The sequence below is a fragment of the Carassius carassius genome, chromosome 41 (genome assembly GCF_963082965.1).
Source record: "Carassius carassius chromosome 41, fCarCar2.1, whole genome shotgun sequence".
Classification (NCBI taxonomy): domain Eukaryota; kingdom Metazoa; phylum Chordata; class Actinopteri; order Cypriniformes; family Cyprinidae; genus Carassius; species Carassius carassius.
Window position 1 is genome coordinate 13,491,716 of NC_081795.1, and position 20,631 is coordinate 13,512,346.

At 36.0% G+C, this 20,631-nt stretch overlaps 2 protein-coding genes across 7 annotated transcripts in view; both read left to right on the plus strand.

The window, feature by feature from the left end:
* The first annotated feature begins 2,550 nt into the window (after positions 1–2,550).
* On the plus strand, positions 2,551–12,900 carry LOC132122782 (tubulin-specific chaperone cofactor E-like protein). 3 transcript variants are annotated; one of them, XM_059533185.1, is made up of 9 exons: positions 2,551–2,617; positions 3,427–3,609; positions 4,919–5,083; positions 5,210–5,349; positions 6,466–6,647; positions 7,061–7,317; positions 7,464–7,590; positions 7,864–7,980; positions 11,730–12,900. In XM_059533185.1, exons 3-9 carry the CDS (start codon positions 4,942–4,944, stop codon positions 12,046–12,048), a joined length of 1,284 nt encoding a protein of 427 aa, XP_059389168.1. In that variant the 5' UTR covers positions 2,551–2,617; positions 3,427–3,609; positions 4,919–4,941; the 3' UTR covers positions 12,049–12,900. The 3 variants fall into 3 exon arrangements, with proteins under 3 accessions (XP_059389168.1, XP_059389169.1, XP_059389170.1); XM_059533186.1 differs by having other exon boundaries at positions 4,922–5,083; XM_059533187.1 differs by having other exon boundaries at positions 2,551–2,593.
* Positions 12,901–14,979: 2,079 nt separating this feature from the next.
* Positions 14,980–20,631, plus strand: part of LOC132122783 (ubiquitin carboxyl-terminal hydrolase 2-like) — a 33,970-nt gene continuing 28,318 nt past the window's right edge. For 2 of the 4 annotated variants that reach the window (XM_059533188.1, XM_059533191.1), the window contains exons 1-2: positions 16,800–16,919; positions 17,323–17,410. The gene's annotated coding sequence lies outside the window, so the exon portion shown is untranslated. Of the gene's footprint in view, positions 15,153–16,799; positions 16,920–17,322; positions 17,411–20,631 lie in introns of those variants that run through there. The other 2 variants (XM_059533189.1, XM_059533190.1) reach the window with 2 other exon arrangements.

A 20,631-nucleotide genomic window follows, 5' to 3' on the forward strand; every position in this document is an offset into this window, starting at 1 on the left:
ATTTTTTCGTATTAAATTTGCGCCGTGCACTAACTTTATCATTTCATTGATGCAACGGCTTTATTTACACTGCATGCACGTTGAGAAGTTTGAAAGACGGAACACAGGACGACATTTTTTACCCAAAGTAGCAGTTTTTATTGTTAATAACTGCACTGTTAAGTGTTAACCCTTGCGGTAGCCTAAATTAAGGCCATATTCTGACAATATCATTTTCCATTAAAACAGTGTTGCCAGTATTTTACTGTAAAAAAAAAAATGGTAAGGTCTAACAGTCTGTGCTAACAAAACATTGAATAAGCTTGGTTGAGATAATCTAACATAGCCAACAACAACTAGGCTATGCGGAAAAATAATTCGTATTCGTAAAGCATAACAAAACAAACATAACATAGAACAAAGACGCTGCTTCTCTGTCTGGAACGCATCTCTCTCTCGTTTCTTCTCCTCATTGCCGTCAACCTATGAGAAAGAGAGCTGCGCGCTCATAGAGGCAGAGCGACACAGAAGGGAAACAGAAAGAAACATAACATAAGACATGGACTATAACCACCGACCGTAATAGCCTATATCATAACCTATAACAAGAATATCGTTGTATGGGTCTAAAGACAAAACCTCAATAGCTAATAGCCTATATGACATAACAAAAATGACATTTACAGTCTAATGATCAGATGCCGTTCATAATTCCGGTAGTTAGTGTAGTTAGATGTTCCAAACATATTTTCATACATAGCCTATTATCCTTTCCACTCAATTGCCAAAATGGGGACATGCAGAAAATGCTTCTTTTTTTTCTTTTTTTGTAGTTTTTATTATCCTAATGTTTTTAATTATATATTTAAAATTTGTAGTTAGCTTAATGGACATTAGGCTTAATAATAAAATGTATTTTAGAGTTATTTTTTCATGCAATTTTATTGCTGTTTTATTTTATTTTATTCCTGGGGACAGAAGAAAAGACATTCCCTTTCGGTGGAATGACTCATAGGCTATAGGCCTATAGGCCATCTGCGCATCTATACTTTACAGCTATTATATGGAGATAAATTTGCTGCCAACACTGATTAAGAATACACTATTAATAAACAATTAAAATGCTATGTAATTTTTTCAGACACATTTATTATCATTAGCCCACTTTTGCCGGTGCTTTGCGGCAATATGCATGCGCTTTGCACTCAGGATTGAATATAAACATGCGATTAGTCCGTGCTTAAATGAATGACCCTAGGAAAAATATTTAGTCTATGGCAACTCTAATCAATAGCCCATTAAATAGCTGACATGATTTAATTAGTAGCCTAATTAGTTCCCAGCTCTTACATTAAACTGAGTTAGCATAATTAGTTAATTAACTAATAAAATCACAAAATAAATTTTCATAAGATGCTAACATATAGCATTGCTTATTCCACCACACAAATGACTGTTTATAAGGTGACAATCCGTTATACGATTGTAGGCTGTATCTTGAAGATTTTTGTATTTTATTGTATCTTCGATCTGTTATAAACACGAAGATTGACATTTCGTTAATAAAATAAATAATAACACAATGTTGTAAAAAAATAAACAACTCTAAGTTCTGGCTATTGTCACAACGCGCTGAGTGGAAGACAGACTAGAACAGGATGATGAAGAAAGTTTCTTTAATACTCAAAATAATTTCCAGAACAGAGAGATACTCACACACATGTAGCCAGGGCCGTTTCTAGGCATAGGCAAACTAGGCAGTTGCTTAGGGCGCAAACAGCCGGGGGCGCCAGTAAGAGCCCTAGTCACACCAAGAGATTTTTTTCTCGCCCAAGCAAGTGGAAGAATTTTTTTTTTACATTTCCAATAACAGACAGTATATTTGCACAAAATTCCTGTGTTTATGACAAAAAGACACCTGCCACTAAATATCTACAGTGGGTAGGTCGTTGGGCGCGAGGTGATTGAAAGTAGCTTTTTTTACACATTATAATGTATAATGTGCAAAGTGTGTGTTGATATATATACGATATATATCAATCAGATTCACAAGGCTTAATGTGTTATCAGAAGGGGCTCTCTAACAAATAATGCATAGTAGTTAAATTATAAAAAGATGCTTTAGAAATATGCTACAGTAGGAGTGTAGGCTACATGAAAATACAATTTGAAGGAAATGTGTAATATTATCCTAACACAACTTCTATTGTGATTGTAAAAATGGTCATGACTTTCAGAGGCCAATTTAAAATATGCTGTAATTATATGTAGGCCTAGTTGTAACCTATATTCTGAAAAGTCATTGTTGAACATGTATTTTCACCTTAAAAACTGCTATTTACAAGCTTAAGGTTCTCTGTGTTTGAGCAAGAGCAGCACCAAACCAGTAGGTGGTGCTAATGTCCCAAATTTAGGTACGCGTTAACACGCCATTTACGCGTTAACACGTAAATACGCGTTAACGCGTAATGACGTGTTAACGCGTAAATTGCGTGTTAACACGTAAATACGCGTTAACGCGACAGTTTCACACGTTTTGGCCCTTTTGGCCTTCCATAGAACTGTAGCGAATGGCGATCAAAATCTTTAAATGAGATGACGTCTTAATCTGACGGTTAGGAGACGCTGCTCCTTTAATGTAAGACACTTCATGATGATGAAGGGACGTTTTCTGCTCTAGCTAGCTAAATATTAGCCTAACTATGATCATTCTCATGTGTTTGTTGACTTACAAAGATACAATCTCGTTCCGAGTCATTTAACATTTAGTCGTGTGTTTTGGTGACTGGTGCAGTCTGATTTAATATATGTAACGTTAACTGTTAACGTTATACTCGTGCTGTAGCCCAAGATAAAGTCATCTGACATTGATTCAGCACCAGTGTCTGGTCAGTGATCATTAGGTTATTTTGATGTGGTGGTTTGTAAATGGCTCCTTGTTTGAAAATGTACGAATGTTGTATAGTCTCTTTTACATTATGTGGTTGTGGACCGTTTTGGGTAAATTTGCAGTGTGTGTGTGTTTGTTTGTGTGTACTATTTGTGCATGATTTCATTTGTACTTAATGGGTGTTTCTTAGTCTGTATTAAATGTGGAATATACTGCAAATGTAAAGAATTGTTCTTGTAAGTTGGTGCTTAAAACGCTAGACTAATGAAACTGCTTCAGGCAGTGAATTGTCTTGTCAACTTTTTGTTTAACAAGGCAGCTATTGTTTTTTTAGGACTGTTAAATGCACAGCTGTCTAAAGAATGTTTACGTGGTGTTGGTCTCTTTTTAGTGTTTTCCTTAAACCCGGTAAACCTGCCTTGAGTTGTAACTACATTAAGGTTTTTCATATGCATATTGAGTGTGTTGGCTTTGTTGAGGCAGATTAGTGTAGTTACAGCTGAAGTTAAATTGGTTGTATGTCCTTCTTGCTTACCTGGTGTCTTCTTTCTACACAGTGGTGTCATCTCTGAAAACTGCTGTGACTACGCTGAGGAGAGCCCAGTCTCTGCTGTTTTGCAGCCACATTTAATGTGTTTGAGCCCTGACACTCAAAAGACAAATAACTTTTGAAGTAAAAGTAGACGTTATTTTATGGCACAGCTGTGACTGTGGACCAGTGAGAACAAATCGCACAGCAGGTGAGACTAAGTCTTTTAAACTCATGCTTCTCAACAGTTAATGTAGGAAAAACATATGCAAAATGTTTATTCATTAGTGGATTCACTTATTTTTGTAATAAGCTAGTATTGGTGTTCTCAGTATAGCTGGAGGTTTCATGTTAGCAAAGAACATGACTGATATAGTCGGCAGATGGTTAAATCTAGGCCAGTTCTGTTTAAAATTGGAACTTTTAGCCCAGAGGGCTGCAGCTTCTCATTATATGTTTAATTGAACTGCTTGAGGTTGTCTTACACATGGGTCATGGCATGACAGGCACACTTAATTAATACAAATTTTAGTATTTGGTTTAGTTTTTTAACAAAATAAGTTTTATAAATGCTGTTCTTCAGCTTAAAAAAAAAAGTTCCTTACAGCAACAGTAAATGGCAAGAGAATGTTCTGGTGTAACATGCCTCATCTTCTGGACCTTAAATAAAAACAGAGAATAGTAACTGTTCTCATCCACTGTGTCATTTATTCGCTTAACAGTGTAAAATGATGGACAGTACCACACCTGAAACAGAAAACTTAATAAATACATTAATATTCCCTCCGCACTTCAGAAATTGTGGGCTTGGATGCGCACACACATCAAGGAATCGGATCTCCTGCATGAGAAGAGTTTCTTTGAGGGGGTGGGGGGAGGACATGGCCTTAAAATTAAGGATGAATGGCACAACCTAACAGCAGGGGTCACTCATAATCCATTAAAAAAATTACTGATTTTTAAAAGGGATAGATTACCCAAAAATTATCATTCATTCCACCATTCACTGCCAATATAAAGCTTGGACAAGCCTGGACTCCAACTGTATTTGTCTGAAAGAAGGTCACATCTACAGTGACTTGAGAGTAAGTATATCATGGGATAATTTTCATTTTTGTGTGAATTATCCCTTTAATTTTGCTTAAATATATAAAACATGGAATAGTTTTGATGCTGTATTATTGATGTTGCTAAGGTTGTTGCACACTGATACACTGAACTGTTGGGTGAAGCGGTCTTAGCCATGCTTTATCATGAGGAAAAAAAGCTGCTGACCAATCGTGTAAGAGCACACCAAACCAGTATTATGTAAGATTAATAAAAAGACTGAAAGTCATGTGGTGCAATGAGGAAGCGATTTATAGAGCACATGTAAAGGTCAGTAAGCCTCTTCAAATATCAGATAATTTGACCTTTGGATGGTAAAGTAAAGCTAGTTCAGGATTAAACGAACTCATTTACTGTGCTAGAAGCTGACATGTAGGACTCCTTAAACACCATTTTTGGTAAATGTGAATCAGCAGTTGTGGTGTGAGCTGGTGCAATGGAAGCTTCTGAGATTGAAGGGCGCACCTTCATGCAAGCGATCAGTGAGAAGTACAGCCCAGAAAACTTCCCTTGCCGTCGGGGTCCAGGCTTGGGGGTCGTGGTTGTGCCATCTAGACAGCAGGGATCACCTATGAAAGGTGAGGCTTGGATTAGTTAAAAACAAGTCATGTTAGGTTCCTTGCTGATTTTAGTGTTTGCTTTGGCAGCTGTATCCTGTTGCTGTGTTTCATTATTCATTAGTTATGTGGTCATTCTGCCTTCAGACCGTCTGAACCTGCCCAGCATTCTGGTTTTGAATGGCTCTGGAATCAGCCATGCAGGAGAAGAGGGAGAAATTGCTGCCTTCTGTACTCATGTAGTTGAACTTGATCTGTCCCACAACAAGCTCCAAGACTGGCTTGAGGTGAGTTAGTTAGTAGGGCTGCACGATTAATCTTATGCAATATTTATTGCGCATCTTGTCAGCAGTGTTGGGGAAAGTTACTTTTAAAAGTAATGCCTTTCAATATTGCGTTACTCCCTAAAAAAGTAACTAAATACGTTACTTAGTTACTTTTTATGGAAAGTAATGTGTTACATTACTTTTGCGTTACTTTCACATTACTTTTTATTTGTTTTTAATATAAGAAGTTCTATTTATAGCAAATGTAAAAGCCCTTTCACACCAAAAAGTGTAATGAATAAACCTCAGGCTGAAGGAAAAGTAAATTCACGTCTGTACAGTAGAACACAGGAGAAGAAGGTTCAACACTCTTCAGCAATAAAAAAAAACAATGAAGCACAATTGTTAGTTTGTCTAAAGTCATTTTTTAATTATTAGTATGGTTGAACTGGATCATTAAAGGTCAGCAGCAAAGACACTGTTAATAAAATGGGAATAGATACATTTGTGTTATTTAATATATTTAGTTATTGCAGGTTTGCGTCATATTCTGAGTTTGCATTTCACTGTTTTGATTAATTTTGATGAATATTAAATCTGTTTTGTTTTTTGTTTTTTTGTGAGTGGGATGAATTAATGCACATTCACATTTAGTCTAGAACTACAGTAACATGTTTACACAGCGCACACAACGCCTCCATACTTCCGATTTCTCCCAATATGGGAACAGGAGGCTTGTCAGTCAAAAAATGGAAATACAAAGTAACTGGCGTTACTTTTTTGAAAAAGTAACTCAGATATTTTCTTGTAAATTAAAAAGTAATGCGTTACTTTACTAGTTACTTGAAAAAAGTAATCTGATTACGTAACTCGTGTTACTTGTAATGCATTACCCCCAACACTGCTTGTCAGTAAAGGCGGTTCTGTAATCAGCGGTAAATCTCCATCACCTGCGCGCATTCACATGGAGCAGCATTAACTACACAGAGCCGTTGTTCACTGACAAGCACCGACGATCATATTTTGCACATGTTTTGCGCTGCTTGTCCGTGAACAATGGCTCTGTGTGAATGTGTGTGTGTTATAAATTTCTATATATATATAACATCTGTATCTTAATTCTTTAATCTGATCTAGATCAGCAAGATTGTTTCTAACATCCCTAACCTGGAGTTTCTGAACCTCAGCTCTAATCAGCTGAGTGATGCAGTCTTGGAGCCAGACTGCGCAAAGACCTTCTCTAGCATCCGCCGCCTCGTTCTTAACAATACCCAGGTGTCCTGGGATACAGTGCACACATTCACACGAGAGATGCCTGAGTGAGTCACACAAACTGTTTTTGTCGTTTTAACATTTTTTGACAATTATCGGTGGTATACATTTTTGGTGTTGATTACTGTGGTTAGTTTGACTTCTTGAGACATTATGGTAATCTTATATCTTTTTTTTCACATAGAAAGTATTTTAATGGCTGTGTACATGCAATGCTGCATATGTCTTGTTATTGTTTATTTTCACTGTTCCATCTTAATAGTGATTCTCAATGGATCATCCACTTTACCATGTTACTTTATTGAACTATAAATGATGTTTGAGAAAATTCATTCAATGGCTTTCAGGTAACATTATGGCCAATGAACAGTTCTTTTCATGCTTTAAATTGAACCATCAGATTTCATGAAGGTGTCTGTGGTATGAAAGCTCTCCACTAATATTGATCTGTTTTGTCTAGACTAGAGGAGCTGTTCCTGTGCCTTAATGAGTACACCACTGTGACACCGGCCACCATGCCCTGCCCCACACTGCATCTGCTCCACATCACAGATAATAGTCTCCAGGAGTGGAGCGAAGTACGAAAATTCGGCTCCATGTTCCCTGCACTGGACACTCTGGTCATGGCCAACAACAACCTAAACTCCATTCAAGACTCGGGTGAAATCCTTCAGCGGCTCTTCCCTAACCTTCGAAGCATCAATTTGCATAACGCAGGTATCATCGTGTTAGTGACACTTGCTTGTGAAAGAGTCTAAATAATCATAGCATGTGTGTAATTGTCTAATTATAACTATTTTAGTACAGTGTAATTACATAAACCCAATAAAAACATGTTTTTCTTATAACTTTGTGTGATTCAGGACTTAATAGATGGGAGGACATTGAGAAGCTAAACTTTCTGCCCAAACTGGAAGAAGTGAGGTTGCAAGGCATTCCTCTACTTCAGGCTTTCACGAGCATGGAGCGTCGCAGTCTAATGATAGCCCAGTAAGTAAAATGTATCTTACAGGGATGAAAATTCTTTCATTATTTTCTCGCCCTTTTGTCATTCCAAATGTTGTTACCCAAACAGTTTTGGTGACCACTGACTTTCAATGTATGGACAAAATATCTTCTTTTACATTCCACAGAGGAAAGAAAGTCCATACAGGTTTGGAATGACATGATGAGTAAATAATGACCAAATATTTATTTTTGGATGAAACTGATTGTAATAATGTAGAAATGTCGATGAGATGATCTCATTGCTCCCACCTGCAGCCTGCCATCAGTGAACTCTCTCAATGGGAGTGTCGTAACAGATTGTGAGAGAGAAGATGCTGAGAGATTCTTCATCCGTTATCACTTGGATCATTCAGAGGAAGAGCTGCCTCACAGGTATCTTTAGGCATGAACACGGCAGTGTAGGCCATTTAGAACCTTATTGAATAGTTCTTGGACTCACACTGTGTCTACACTGGATGTGAGCGATACAACGCAACTACAAACAATAGAACCCATCATAATCAGACATTCTGTCTGTACTTGATGCGATGTGGTGTGCCGTGGCGTAATGTGTTTCAACGAATTCCTAACAGTAAACTGGTTCCATGTTCTATCCCTGATGTATTTGAAGCTCTTATGCTGCTTGAAACATGTAGACAAAGGACAAATTGATTTGCAATGCTAGACAACAACGGACGCACCTGGCATAGATTAGGGGTGTGCACAAATGGTTAAATATTCTAAAAATAAAAATACTATTCAGATTTTGTTCTGCAGGCCATAAATGCAGGAAATCCTTGATAAATCCTAAGCATGCAAAATGAAAGTTATAACAAAATGCATTGGCGCTGTGGAGTGTGTTAACAAGTTGATTGTATTTGATCACAGAATTTCACTGTCTGCCTCGCAAAGTTTGAAATTACTTTGATCAAAATGAACTTACGAATTTTCTTTTGATCAAATTAATCAGTTAAATGAGTTATCGCAATATCACCACCACAATGAGAAATCACATCGAATCCAAACACCAGTCGACTGAGAAAAGACAGCCATCTTTATTCTTTACTGCATTATATTCATTATATATATTTTGAAATATATATCATTACGTTGTAGAACATTGTAGACGGTTTCATCGGGCGCACGCGCCTGACTCTAAGTTAACTTCCGGTCTATGTTGTGTATATTGGTCTGGCTGCGGTGCCTTCTACAAACGCAGTTAAAGTCAAGGTGATGAGTAGACTGAAGTTGGGCTCAGGTGGTTGTGCTGTGGGATGTGTTTCCCATACATTTATTTATTTGTGGAGACTCGCCACGATTTTAAAACTGATCGATTTTCAAAAAGGCTTCGCTGAATAAACATGAGTAACGTTACGTCATGCACGTTTACTACTACTACTAATAATTCCTTACATTTATATGTTTAAATATCAAAACGAGGCACGGGTGTTTTTATATCACTATTTCTGAAGGAAGACTTGCATGTTATATACCTGATAACGCAGCGTTTGTGATCATAGCTCTGCTTTGTTTACAGCTGTTACTGTGGAAACCTCTATTTCTCGCCCTTAAAAGCATCTCCTGCTGGCAAAGAATTAATTTGCATTTTCTTTAAGTCCACCAGATTTACACAGCAAACATATTTTGTTTGTTTTCAAAAAAATATCTACAACCCGAATTCCGGAAAAGTTGGGACGTTTTTTAAATTTTAATAAAATTAAAACTAAAGGAATTTCAAATCACATGAGCCAATATTTTATTCACAATAGAACATAGATAATGTAGCAAATGTTTAAACTGAGAAATTTTACACTTTTATCCACTTAATTAGCTCATTTAAAATTTAATGCCTGCTACAGGTCTCAAAAAAGTTGGCACGGGGGCAACAAATGGCTAAAAAAGCAAGCAGTTTTGAAAAGATTCAGCTGGGAGAACATCTAGTGATTAATTAAGTTAATTGATATCAGGTCTGTAACATGATTAGCTATAAAAGCTTTGTCTTAGAGAAGCAGAGTCTCTCAGAAGTAAAGATGGGCAGAGGCTCTCCAATCTGTGAAAGACTGCGTAAAAAAATTGTGGAAAACTTTAGAAACAATGTTCCTCAACGTCAAATTGCAAAGGCTTTGCAAATCTCATAATCTACAGTGCATAACATCATCAAAAGATTCAGAGAAACTGGAGAAATCTCTGTGCGTAAGGGACAAGGCCGGAGACCTTTATTGGATGCCCGTGGTCTTCGGGCTCTCGACGACACTGCATCACTCATCGGCATGATTGTGTCAATGACATTACTAAATGGGCCCAGGAATACTTTCAGAAACCACTGTCGGTAAACACAATCCGCCGTGCCATCAGCAGATGCCAACTAAAGCTTTATCATGCAAAAAGGAAGCCATATGTGAACATGGTCCAGAAGCGTCGTCGTGTCCTGTGGGCCAAGGCTCATTTAAAATGGACTATTTCAAAGTGGAATAGTGTTTTATGGTCAGACGAGTCCAAATTTGACATTCTTGTTGGAAATCATGGACGCGGTGTCCTCCGGGCTAAAGAGGAGGGAGACCTTCCAGCATGTTATCAGCGTTCAGTTCAAAAGCCAGCATCTCTGATGGTATGGGGGTGCATAAGTGCATACGGTATGGGCAGCTTGCATGTTTTGGAAGGCTCTGTGAATGCTGAAAGGTGTATAAAGGTTTTAGAGCAACATATGCTTCCCTCCAAACAACGTCTATTTCAGGGAAGGCCTTGTTTATTTCAGCAGGACAATGCAAAACCACATACTGCAGCTATAACAACAGCATGGCTTTGTCGTAGAAGAGTCCAGGTGCTAACCTGGCCTGCCTGCAGTCCAGATCTTTCACCTATAGAGAACATTTGGCGCATCATTAAATGAAAAATACGTCAAAGACGACCACGAACTCTTCAGCAGCTGGAAATCTATATAAGGCAAGAATGGGACCAAATTCCAACAGCAAAACTCCAGCAACTCATAGCCTCAATGCCCAGACGTCTTCAAGCTGTTTTGAAAAGAAAAGGAGATGCTACACCATGGTAAACATGCCCCGTCCCAACTATTTTGAGACCTGTAGCAGAAATCAAAATTGAAATGAGCTCATTTTGTGCATAAAATTGTAAACTTTCTCAGTTTAAACATTTGCTATGTTATCTATGTTCTATTGTGAATAAAATATTGGCTCATGTGATTTGAAAGTCTTTTAGTTTTCATTTTATTAAAATTTAAAAAACGTCCCAACTTTTCCGGAATTCGGGTTGTACTCTAGAGGGACTTGGCTGTTGTTATTGATTCTATTTAGAAGTCTACCGGAAGTTAAGTTAGGGCCACAAAAGCGAGCATGCGCAGTAAGTTACTGCCAGTAACATTTGTTGTTGCTGTTGAAACCGTCTATAATGTCTAATTATAAGCTTGTTTAAAAATGGTGACACAACTTGACTATTAAAAAATTACGTTTTACTTTAAATAAACAAATATTCCAGAAAAAAAGAAATAATTATGAGCCCAAATATTCGAATACAATATTTTTTGAACCATGCCCATCCCCTGTAGACACGGTATCAGGCAGCTGTTTTTTATAACTGTTGATCTGCTTATACATAAAGACAGCTGCATGGTTTTGCCAAAAGTTTTAAAACTTTGTCTTGAGATCTATGCATTTTGTTCCATTATCTTGTGGTCTGTTCAGCTTTTTTTAAACACATTCATCATAAAAATGATCTAGAAACATATTTATAGACACTATAGATCACTTAAGACTTTACTTTGATTATTTCTTTATTGCACAATGCACATTTCTTAATATCATCAAATATGCAATTGAGCTTGCATGCACTGTAAAACACTATTTTTGTAGGTGTGAATAAAACAAATATCAGTTTACATTTTACAAGTAAAAACCATTTCAGTCTTATAAAATTTGACATTTACTTCAATGTGTTACTTGCGGTTTCTTTGTAATTATTTGTGAAATTTAAAATTGAAAAAAGTGAAATTGTTTCAAAGCCGGTGTTTTTTATTTTATTTTTTTTCTTTCTCAGTGTAGCTGAAAGTGCTTGCTTTATAGTATTTTTGGTTTAAACATGTAGTTCAAGGCTGAATATAGTTTAAGTATTTGCATTTTGCTTTGGAGATATCACTGCTTGGTGACCAAATATGGGAAACTGGCTCCTCTGGCTGAGATTGACCTGAGACCACGTTGCCACGCCAAAGTGGAGGTGCGCTATGAAGACAAAGTACAGCAGGTGAGCATCCGTTTGAACCAGACTGTCGGAGAGCTGAAGAAGCAGCTGAGGACTGTTGTGCAGCTCTCCACCAGCAACATGCGCATTTACTACATCGACAAGGATTCTGCTTTCGGCCCTGATGAGTTGAAGTACAGCACACGGGCCTTGCACTCCTACAGCATTCAAGATGGGGATGAGATCCTGGTAGTTCCCAAAACAAAATAAGGTTCTTTCTCCAGGATCACAAAAAGCTATATTTAAATAACCAAATCAACTAGCACCATCTAAGCTCCATAGAGTGAATGGGACTGTCTTTTCAGGGAAAAACTCCTTAGATTTGCTGGAGCTTCAGTTGTATTCAGTCGGCACATAACGTATCATGTCACTAAGAAAAACCATGACTTGTGTGCACCTTAGGTTTTTGTTGCTGTTGTTAAGGATTAACTTTTTGTTTTCAGACTTCACAAGCACCCCTGTATTTTCAAACACCTGTTTCTCCAAAAAATTAAGCACAGCGGAGGGCTCTGGCAGCCCAGGATGTGCAGATTTTAAGACAATCACCCACAGCTGAAAGAAAATGTTGCACTGCACTGATGTCTTAAAGAAGAAATCATGGATATCCATTGCCTGCTGATCTGTGTCGTATGCTGTCAGCCATTAATTACATGCAAAAGACTCTCAGGCCTTATATATTGTATGGGCAGTGCTAGATTCACATGAGGAAAGATTTGTGGAACATCTTATTCATAAATGTTTTTAAATGTCCAGTTCATTTTTATAATCTGATTGAAGAATCCAGAAAGGAATTGCTGAGCCGCATGCATGTGCTGTTTAATTGTGGATTATAAATGTTCTTTTTTTTTCCTTCAAAAAAAATTTGTTCGTACTTTCTCTGCTGGTTTGTAAGTAGGCCCCTCAAAATTGTATCTCCAATACAAAGCATCCGCTTGGAAAAATGCTTATCCTCATTTCACTTGTATCTTACAGATACTTGTAGATTACAGAGTGTGTTGATTTGGGTATTTAACTCTCAGAATAATGAGATCTGTTAAGTGACAGAACATAAGTCCACCAAAGATTGTCACAATAATCCACAAGTAATCAGCTGCGTGTTTGAAGAAATTGCCTTCTCCAGTGAAAAAGTCATCTCTTCTGTATCAGGAGAGATGTGCATATTTCTCCTGATTCAGGCAAGATTGTTTTTCAAGCACCATTTACAAATGAAAAGAGTCCAAAAAAGTTCTGAACTATATTTTAATGTGAGAGGACAACAGGGAATGGATGTCTTGAGTCATGTGGATTACTTGTAGATTATTGTAATGTTTTATCAGCTGTTTAAACTGTCATTATGGCGGGCACCCACAGAAGATCAATTAGTAAGCAGTTGCTGTGATGCAAATTTTTTCCAAATCTGTTATTTTATTAAATTAAAAATTTAATTAAATGTATGCATTTAGCAGACACTTTTATCCAAAGCAACTTACAGTGCATTCAGGCTAAAAAAAATTTACCTAACGTGTTCCCTGGGAATCAAACCCACAACCTTTTGCACTGCTAACGCAATGCTCTACCACCGAGTCACTATGTGACTATATTTATTTATTCATTATTGATTTATAGCATAAAATAAAGTATTTTGAGATTTCTTTTTTTTTTTCATTCCAAAATGAAAGTCGATTACAGAAACAGTTTGGTTACCAGCATTCTTTAGAACAACATCTTTTGTTTTCTGTAGAAGAAAGAAAAACAAAGATTTGATGTGACATGAGGGTAAGTATAAATTAAGTTTTCATTTCTGTGTGATTTAACCTTTTTAAAATCACTGCATCTATATGTTGAAATGTGCAATGCAAGACTGTTATCTTATAGGATCCAAACTGTCAAATGATTTATTTATAGCTGGTACATTGATCAAACCAGTGCATGAACCTCATTTCCTTGTCATACTTAATTCAGCAAAAAAAAACATGTTTGGCAACTGAAATTGGTGAAAACAGTTTGTTGCATTTCTTTTTTTCATGTAAAATATGATAGTAACTTGAAGGATGGACTGAATGGAAAAGCACTGAGATCCTTTGGGCGTAACTGTCAGAGTGCCATGCATTGACACTCACAAATGCTTGGGTTAGTAGTACATGTTTAATGTTGAAGGCTAGAAGCATTTCTCATTAAACATTTCAGGTTTCTCATCAGTAAGACGTGATTTAAACCATGTTGCTTAAATTAAGTTGTAATTCAGAATTTGTAATCTGCTTCTTGATCATTTTATAACCAAAAAGTGAAATGAGTAGATAGATTTCATGACTTATATGTGTATAACTTAAATGGAAGTGAAGTGTAAAATGTTTAAATAAGCTCCTAAAGTAAAAATAATTGAAGTGTTGTTTGGTCAGGGGAAGAACAATGATGGATATCATATAGCAGCATTCTAGCATCCGCTATGCCTTTAACACTCTTTATGCCTTTATCTGCAGCCCTTAATCAAACATTAAAGCAGAATGAAACATTGTTTTTTTTTTCTCCAGAGAATTCACTTTTAGAGTATCAATATTTGATGTTCTTTACCCACACAAGACATGCTATTGACATTAGGGTATAATTTTTGCATATATATATACATATATACACACACACATATACACAGAGCCATTGTTCACGGACAAGCTGCGCAAAACGTGCAAAATATAATCTTTTTTTTCTATATGAATGCATTATTAATATTGCAGTGTGACCTTGAAGGTAATGATATTAATCTTTTGAAATAACATTTATTTTCAGTTATTTTATTTATTTCAATTTCAAGTAATTTCAATACTTTAATACTTCAACTTCAATACATTTTTTAAGTTGTTCATAAAATATAGTATTTTATTTCAGATGTATTTCAATTTATTAAAACGGTTAATATTTTTGCTTCTACAAAATGTGTATTTATTTGTATATTATATTTTATTTTATTTATATATTTGTTTGTTTGTATAAACCATCCCTTTAAATCGCATCAATCGCTGCTAAAAGTGTTTATTCCCGTCGCCAGGGTGACATTGTGGGCGGCGGCATTGTGATGACGTTCGAGAGCAGGATTAACCAATTAGATGAAAGAAACACTCGCCGACGTCACTGTTAAAGTTTTTTTTTTGGAAGTCAAGAGCTTGGTATATTACAAGGACAGAAACAACCAAAATGACTCAGTTGTTATTTATACTGTCTTGAAGAGCACCAGAGAACTATCGTGTATCGGCTGCAAAGAATTCAAAGTGTCTGGGGTGGAGGTCTCGCTCGCGGTGGGCTCTTCTCGAAAGGAGCGGAGGATGGTCTCGCTCACTACGGTGAGTAATGCCATAAATGGTCGCGCTGCACATTTTATCACGATTTGGAAACTTCCAGATGTTTCACTAATTACATAACATGGACCGACCAGTAGTCTTGTTCAAATGTATGAAATTACATTGTTCTGCAGCGGTAAATCGCGTGTTAGGTATTTAATTATTCAGACCCAGTCCTTCAGATTGAATGTAACAGTCATATGAATACAAAGTATTTTCGTTTTAAATTACTGCAAAGTATCGTGTTATTGTATGTAAGTCTGGTACAGTCTCTCTTTTTTCAAGATGATACTAATATAAACTTGACATTTAATCAAAGTGTTCGGGTTATGCTTTGCTTATCTAGTACTTGGTGAAGTTTAGTGATGTAGTCATGGATGTAGTGCTGTAACGATACTGCATCCATCAACGCGCTCCTGATCGCGTGACACGATTCTGAAGTACGGGGGACTGGGCAGTGTGTAACATTTTGTTACCCCGCTCTTTTATCTTAAACCTTGGTTTTCCCTTATTTGTCTGCTTCTGATTATAGTAGTTTATAAATATACGACTTTATTCATAAAATGTGTCAATTAGTGTCACGTTGTGTTGTTACAACTTTACCCCACCTTCAAGATGAGTTCAGTAACAAAAACATTGACGTTTAATAATTTGAACAAAGTCAAACAAAATGGAACGGTAAATATTCTGGCATTTGCCACAATTATGAGATTATAGGTCTTATAATTATAGGTCATATTTTACACATATATGGAGGTTAAACAGATGGCATTACAATACATTAATTAATGTTACAACCCCCTGTCTCCCTTATTAAATTCATGTCAGACTTGTTCAAAGCCACATTTTCAGAGGTATTTCTTTTTTCTTAAAACTTACAAGTAGCCTGCATAATTTTGTTACATAAGTTATCAAACCTTTATGTTTGTTTTAGTAGTATTAAAGTAAGTCATGTGGGTGTGGATTGTTACTTATGTAAGTTACAATCTCCCATAATTACTGAATTATTAAACTGTCTGATAATAACTTAACTGTTACCCTCCCATATTTATCCTGACTGGCTTATTTACCATTGCCATGTAGTTATAGTACTTTTAGAACATCTGTTCCTCTATTATTCGGATATTAAGGCCAGCTAAACAAGCCATAACATTTTTTATATTACATTGCTGTACCTAATTGAAGTATTAATATATTTTAAGAAGCAGCTTCTTAATTTAATATTTTAATTATTAACTATATTTTATTGTATTTATATTTATATATTTATTTATTTATTTATGTGGCCCTAATGCAAGTCTGTTACAAAATGTTAGTACAACTACTACATAAATATAAAACATTTTATATAAAATTTAGTTAATTATATAAATATAGAAGTACATTTGTTAAAAATTATTAAAGTATTATTTAAAATAATATTAATTAAAAATATTAAAAACAAAACAAAAAATAACTCTATAAATAACTAAAAACTCTAAATATTTAATGTATTTATATAAATACATTTTAACTGTAAATAATTATTTATAATCATATTGTAAAACCAGTTCTGCCCATAAAAAGTCTTAATGCGATTCCTTTAAGTACAAATTGGAATGCAGGAGTGTTGAATGACCAAGGGAGAACATAGACAATTGCTATATTTACCAGCTCAGTAATAAGATCTCTAGCATTCTGGATCACTCTGCTCATGCAATCCTTCCCTTGTTTTCTCACTCTGGAGCTACAGCCCCCAAAGCAACACGCTGTCCATGGAAAATGCTACTGGTGAGACTCTTCTCCAAATGACTCGCTCTTTTCTTTAACTTAAAGCTGTTTTGACTGCTTTCCAGTGCTGTGAGGTCTGTGGGGGAGAGCGCGTGACATTCTCAAAGTCATCAGTTGTTATGTTCACTATTGTTAGCCATTCAGCGTAACCAGGACCTGGATTGTAATGGAAGTGTGACATTTAAACTGATGCGCATAGGAATACAGATAATTTGTAAGCGTAGTTTTAAAAGATGCTCTCATATACCTCTTTATTAACCTAGGAATGTGCTGTCATATCTGATTTTATTTTTCATGATCATTTTTAAAAGAATAATTTTTTTAATTAAGCTATATTATATAAATTCTGCCTTCACCAAATATTCCCCTAACTCCCACCCCCCTCCCTCTGTTGTCTTTTTAGGTTTGAGCAGTGAACGGTGTATGTGAGGTATAATGAACCAACATCTCTGTTTTTCCGTCCACTAGAACCGAGAACGGCTCTACTTACAGTAGGTACCCCTGAACCTAACACCCACCTGCTAGTGCACTTTGCACACATGATACCGAGAGAGAGCCATGGCACTTACAAACAGGGTTGCAGTTTGTCTCTGGAGATTTTTAGGGTGTGCTAACCAATGCAAGTTATTGGATTCATATTTTGAAAAAAAATAAAAAGCTCCAAAGATTTGCAATTTTAGTTGCAAGTGTTAAATCCCATGTTTTCAATTCATTGTCTCCTTTTCATAAACAGTGGCCCTAATGTCAGTCTGTTACAAAATCGGTGTTCCACATTCCTTATTAAGGTTGTCTACGCTCACTGTAAATGATTTAAAAACATACTACTAAAAAGATTAGTTTGGTTAAATATGGAAGTTTCTTTATTATTAGTAAATTATATTTCTCACAGAAGATGACTACAGACAACAGAGCCTGCTTTGATTTGGCTAAGTAGATGAAGTGTTTTTATATTTATTGAATGATGTACAATTTTGTTCAAATGTTGTTGTTTTTTTATGAAAACTTTTATTCAGCAATAGTGCATGAAATTGATCAAAAGTGGGATTGGGGAAGTCAAATAAATCGTCTTTTGAACTTTCATAATAAAAATAAAAAAATCCTAAAAAATATGTACAAAAATGTTTTCACAAAATATTAAGCAGCACAACTGTTTTTAGCATTGATAATACATTACATTTTAAATTTGTATTACACTTTAAAAAAAATATTTAAAAAATATTTTAATAATATAATATTTTACAATATTGCTGTTTTTATTGTATTTTATTTATACAAATACAGCCTTGTTGAGTATAAGAAACTTTTTTTTTATATTTAAAAAGTCTTTCTGACCCCAGGGTTTTAAACGGTATTGTATGTTAAATCCCTTGTCTGTGTTTTGTAATGATCCTGTAGTAACAAGAAACTTTCTAGTGATCTCATATCAAAAGCTTTTTTCTAGAATATAGCTTATTCACAAGGTTCTTACTTGTAACGTTAGTCAATGTTAATGTGCAAAAGAAAAGGCACGAGAGTCAAATATTTCTGTCAGTGGAGAGTTTCTATTTAAAATGTTTGTGATAGCCTACTTTTAACGTAAGAAAAGTAGGCTATGTACTGTGTTTAAATGTGTTGCCACTTGTTTGAGCAACTTATTATACAAACCTAGAAGTCAAATACATGAATAATAGGCTAAGTTGTTTATATTTATTATGTTTAAACTTCTGTGTATTAAAGATTGTCACTGTACTGTGATCAAAGAGGATCACAATACTAAAAAAGCTTTTTCAGTAAGAACATTTGGATTTGAAATCCAAATAATGGATAAATGTAGTGTTTGTGGGAAGCAGCCACGGATCAGTAGTGGACTGCAAATGTGTCCTGTGTGAAAGCACAATGATTCTGCACCGTATATGTATCGCACATGGACTACATACGCATTGCAGACAGTGTATGTGTGAAACAGGCATAAGCTTAGATTAGCTCTGTGTCTCTGACAGCACACCATTACAGAACTCAGGTCAAAATGCAAAGTAGTTGAAGGATTTAATTCTATGAATGCATAAGGGAGTACTGACTGTCTACAGAAAAGTTTCTATGATATTTGCTTTTCATCTTCCCTCCGTGTGAAGCCTAATAAAGTGTTTAAAAAGGGCAGTGTTGCTTTGTTTACAGAGGTTACCGGAGAAACTGCTCTATTGCTGCTGTTCCATAGGCGCCACCTGCTGTCAGACAGTGGAGTAATATTTTCATTCAGTCTGTCTGCCTTTTAGTTCAATCTGATGTGAAAATTGTGCACGTATGACAGGATTTTTCAGAAAAATGAATACAAGATGTAGTCAGTCTTCAGTCTGGAAACCTGTGTCAAGTCTGAGGAGGAGGGGCCAGGTGAAAAAAACCCTCTCCAATATTTTAAATTTGGACTGCAATACCTAGTTCAACCACTTGGTGCCATTCCTACATACAGCACCTTTAACCCCTGTAATCAGTTTCCCCCTCATCTGTTAATGAAGTACAACACAAACTAAATGTCTTCTACTACCACTTTTTTTTAGACTTTTTATTTATTTATTTATTGGTAATACAGCAGTTTGAATATTAAGGATCTTTCTCAATACCATATGGTAGGGTTATTTTGACTTGTGGGCAAAGAGAGTGAACACAGTGTGAAAGCAGTTAAGAGTTCTCGTCTGGTGAAAGCATGTTAGTGTCAGTCTGCCATGTGCTTGGGACTGCCTCCAATGTGCTGCCTACCCTAGATCTACTTGTTGAAATATTGATGCATCTGTAAATGCTGCACTAAGAGAGGGAGAAAGAGAAAGAGTGCGCAGAGAGACAGATTAAAGAAATAAGAGCCATCACACTGAACTCAGCACGGATCAACAACACCAGATACTTTTATTTATTCAGATGCTGCACTGCCTTGTGAACAAGAGCCCATCTCTAAAAAAAAAAAAAAAAAAACTGTGCCACGTAAACACATGGCCAGGCTCTGGGTCTCTGTTGTGTCATTCAAACAGCGGGGTCCTCAGTGCTGCGCTCGGGCTGTATCACCAATCCAGGCCTCTCTTAAAACAATGGCACTCATTTTGTTCAGTGTGTTCTTCATTCAGAGTCCCGTGCTTGCAGCGAAGCCCCCGTAGGTTGCATAATATGTGCCCCTTGCAGTGTGTGTGCTGTGTTTGGACAAGAGTCACATGCACGAAACACAACAGACCTCAGGGCATGACACAGCGTCATTCAAAATTCATAACCGGTAGTGTTTATGCCCTAAAATCTTTGACTGGAATTGCCAAACTGAAGAGAGAATTTATTTCCCTATGGCTGAAATACACACGTAATGAAACCGCCGACCTGAGTGTGTGGGATTTTGAGGTGTTTTGGAGTGTTGGTAGATATGAGCTAAAATGATTAATCTCATTCATTTCATCATTTGGGGTCACTTTGACAAAGTTTTTTTCTCACTTTCACATAGAATGTACATAAAAATTATTTATATCTATACATAGCTGCTATGAATGCACAATATTTATTTTAGTTTAGTATTCAAAACAATTAAGATTTAATTTGTGTTTCCGTTTTATTAATCTAGACACATTAGTGTAGAATTTTTATATCTGATATTTAACAGTTATTTAATGTATTGTGACCTATATCAGAGTAAAATTGGTTATCGAAAATAAAATTAAACATTTTTTAGGCGGGACTTGGTTCAATCTACTGGTTGTTGCTT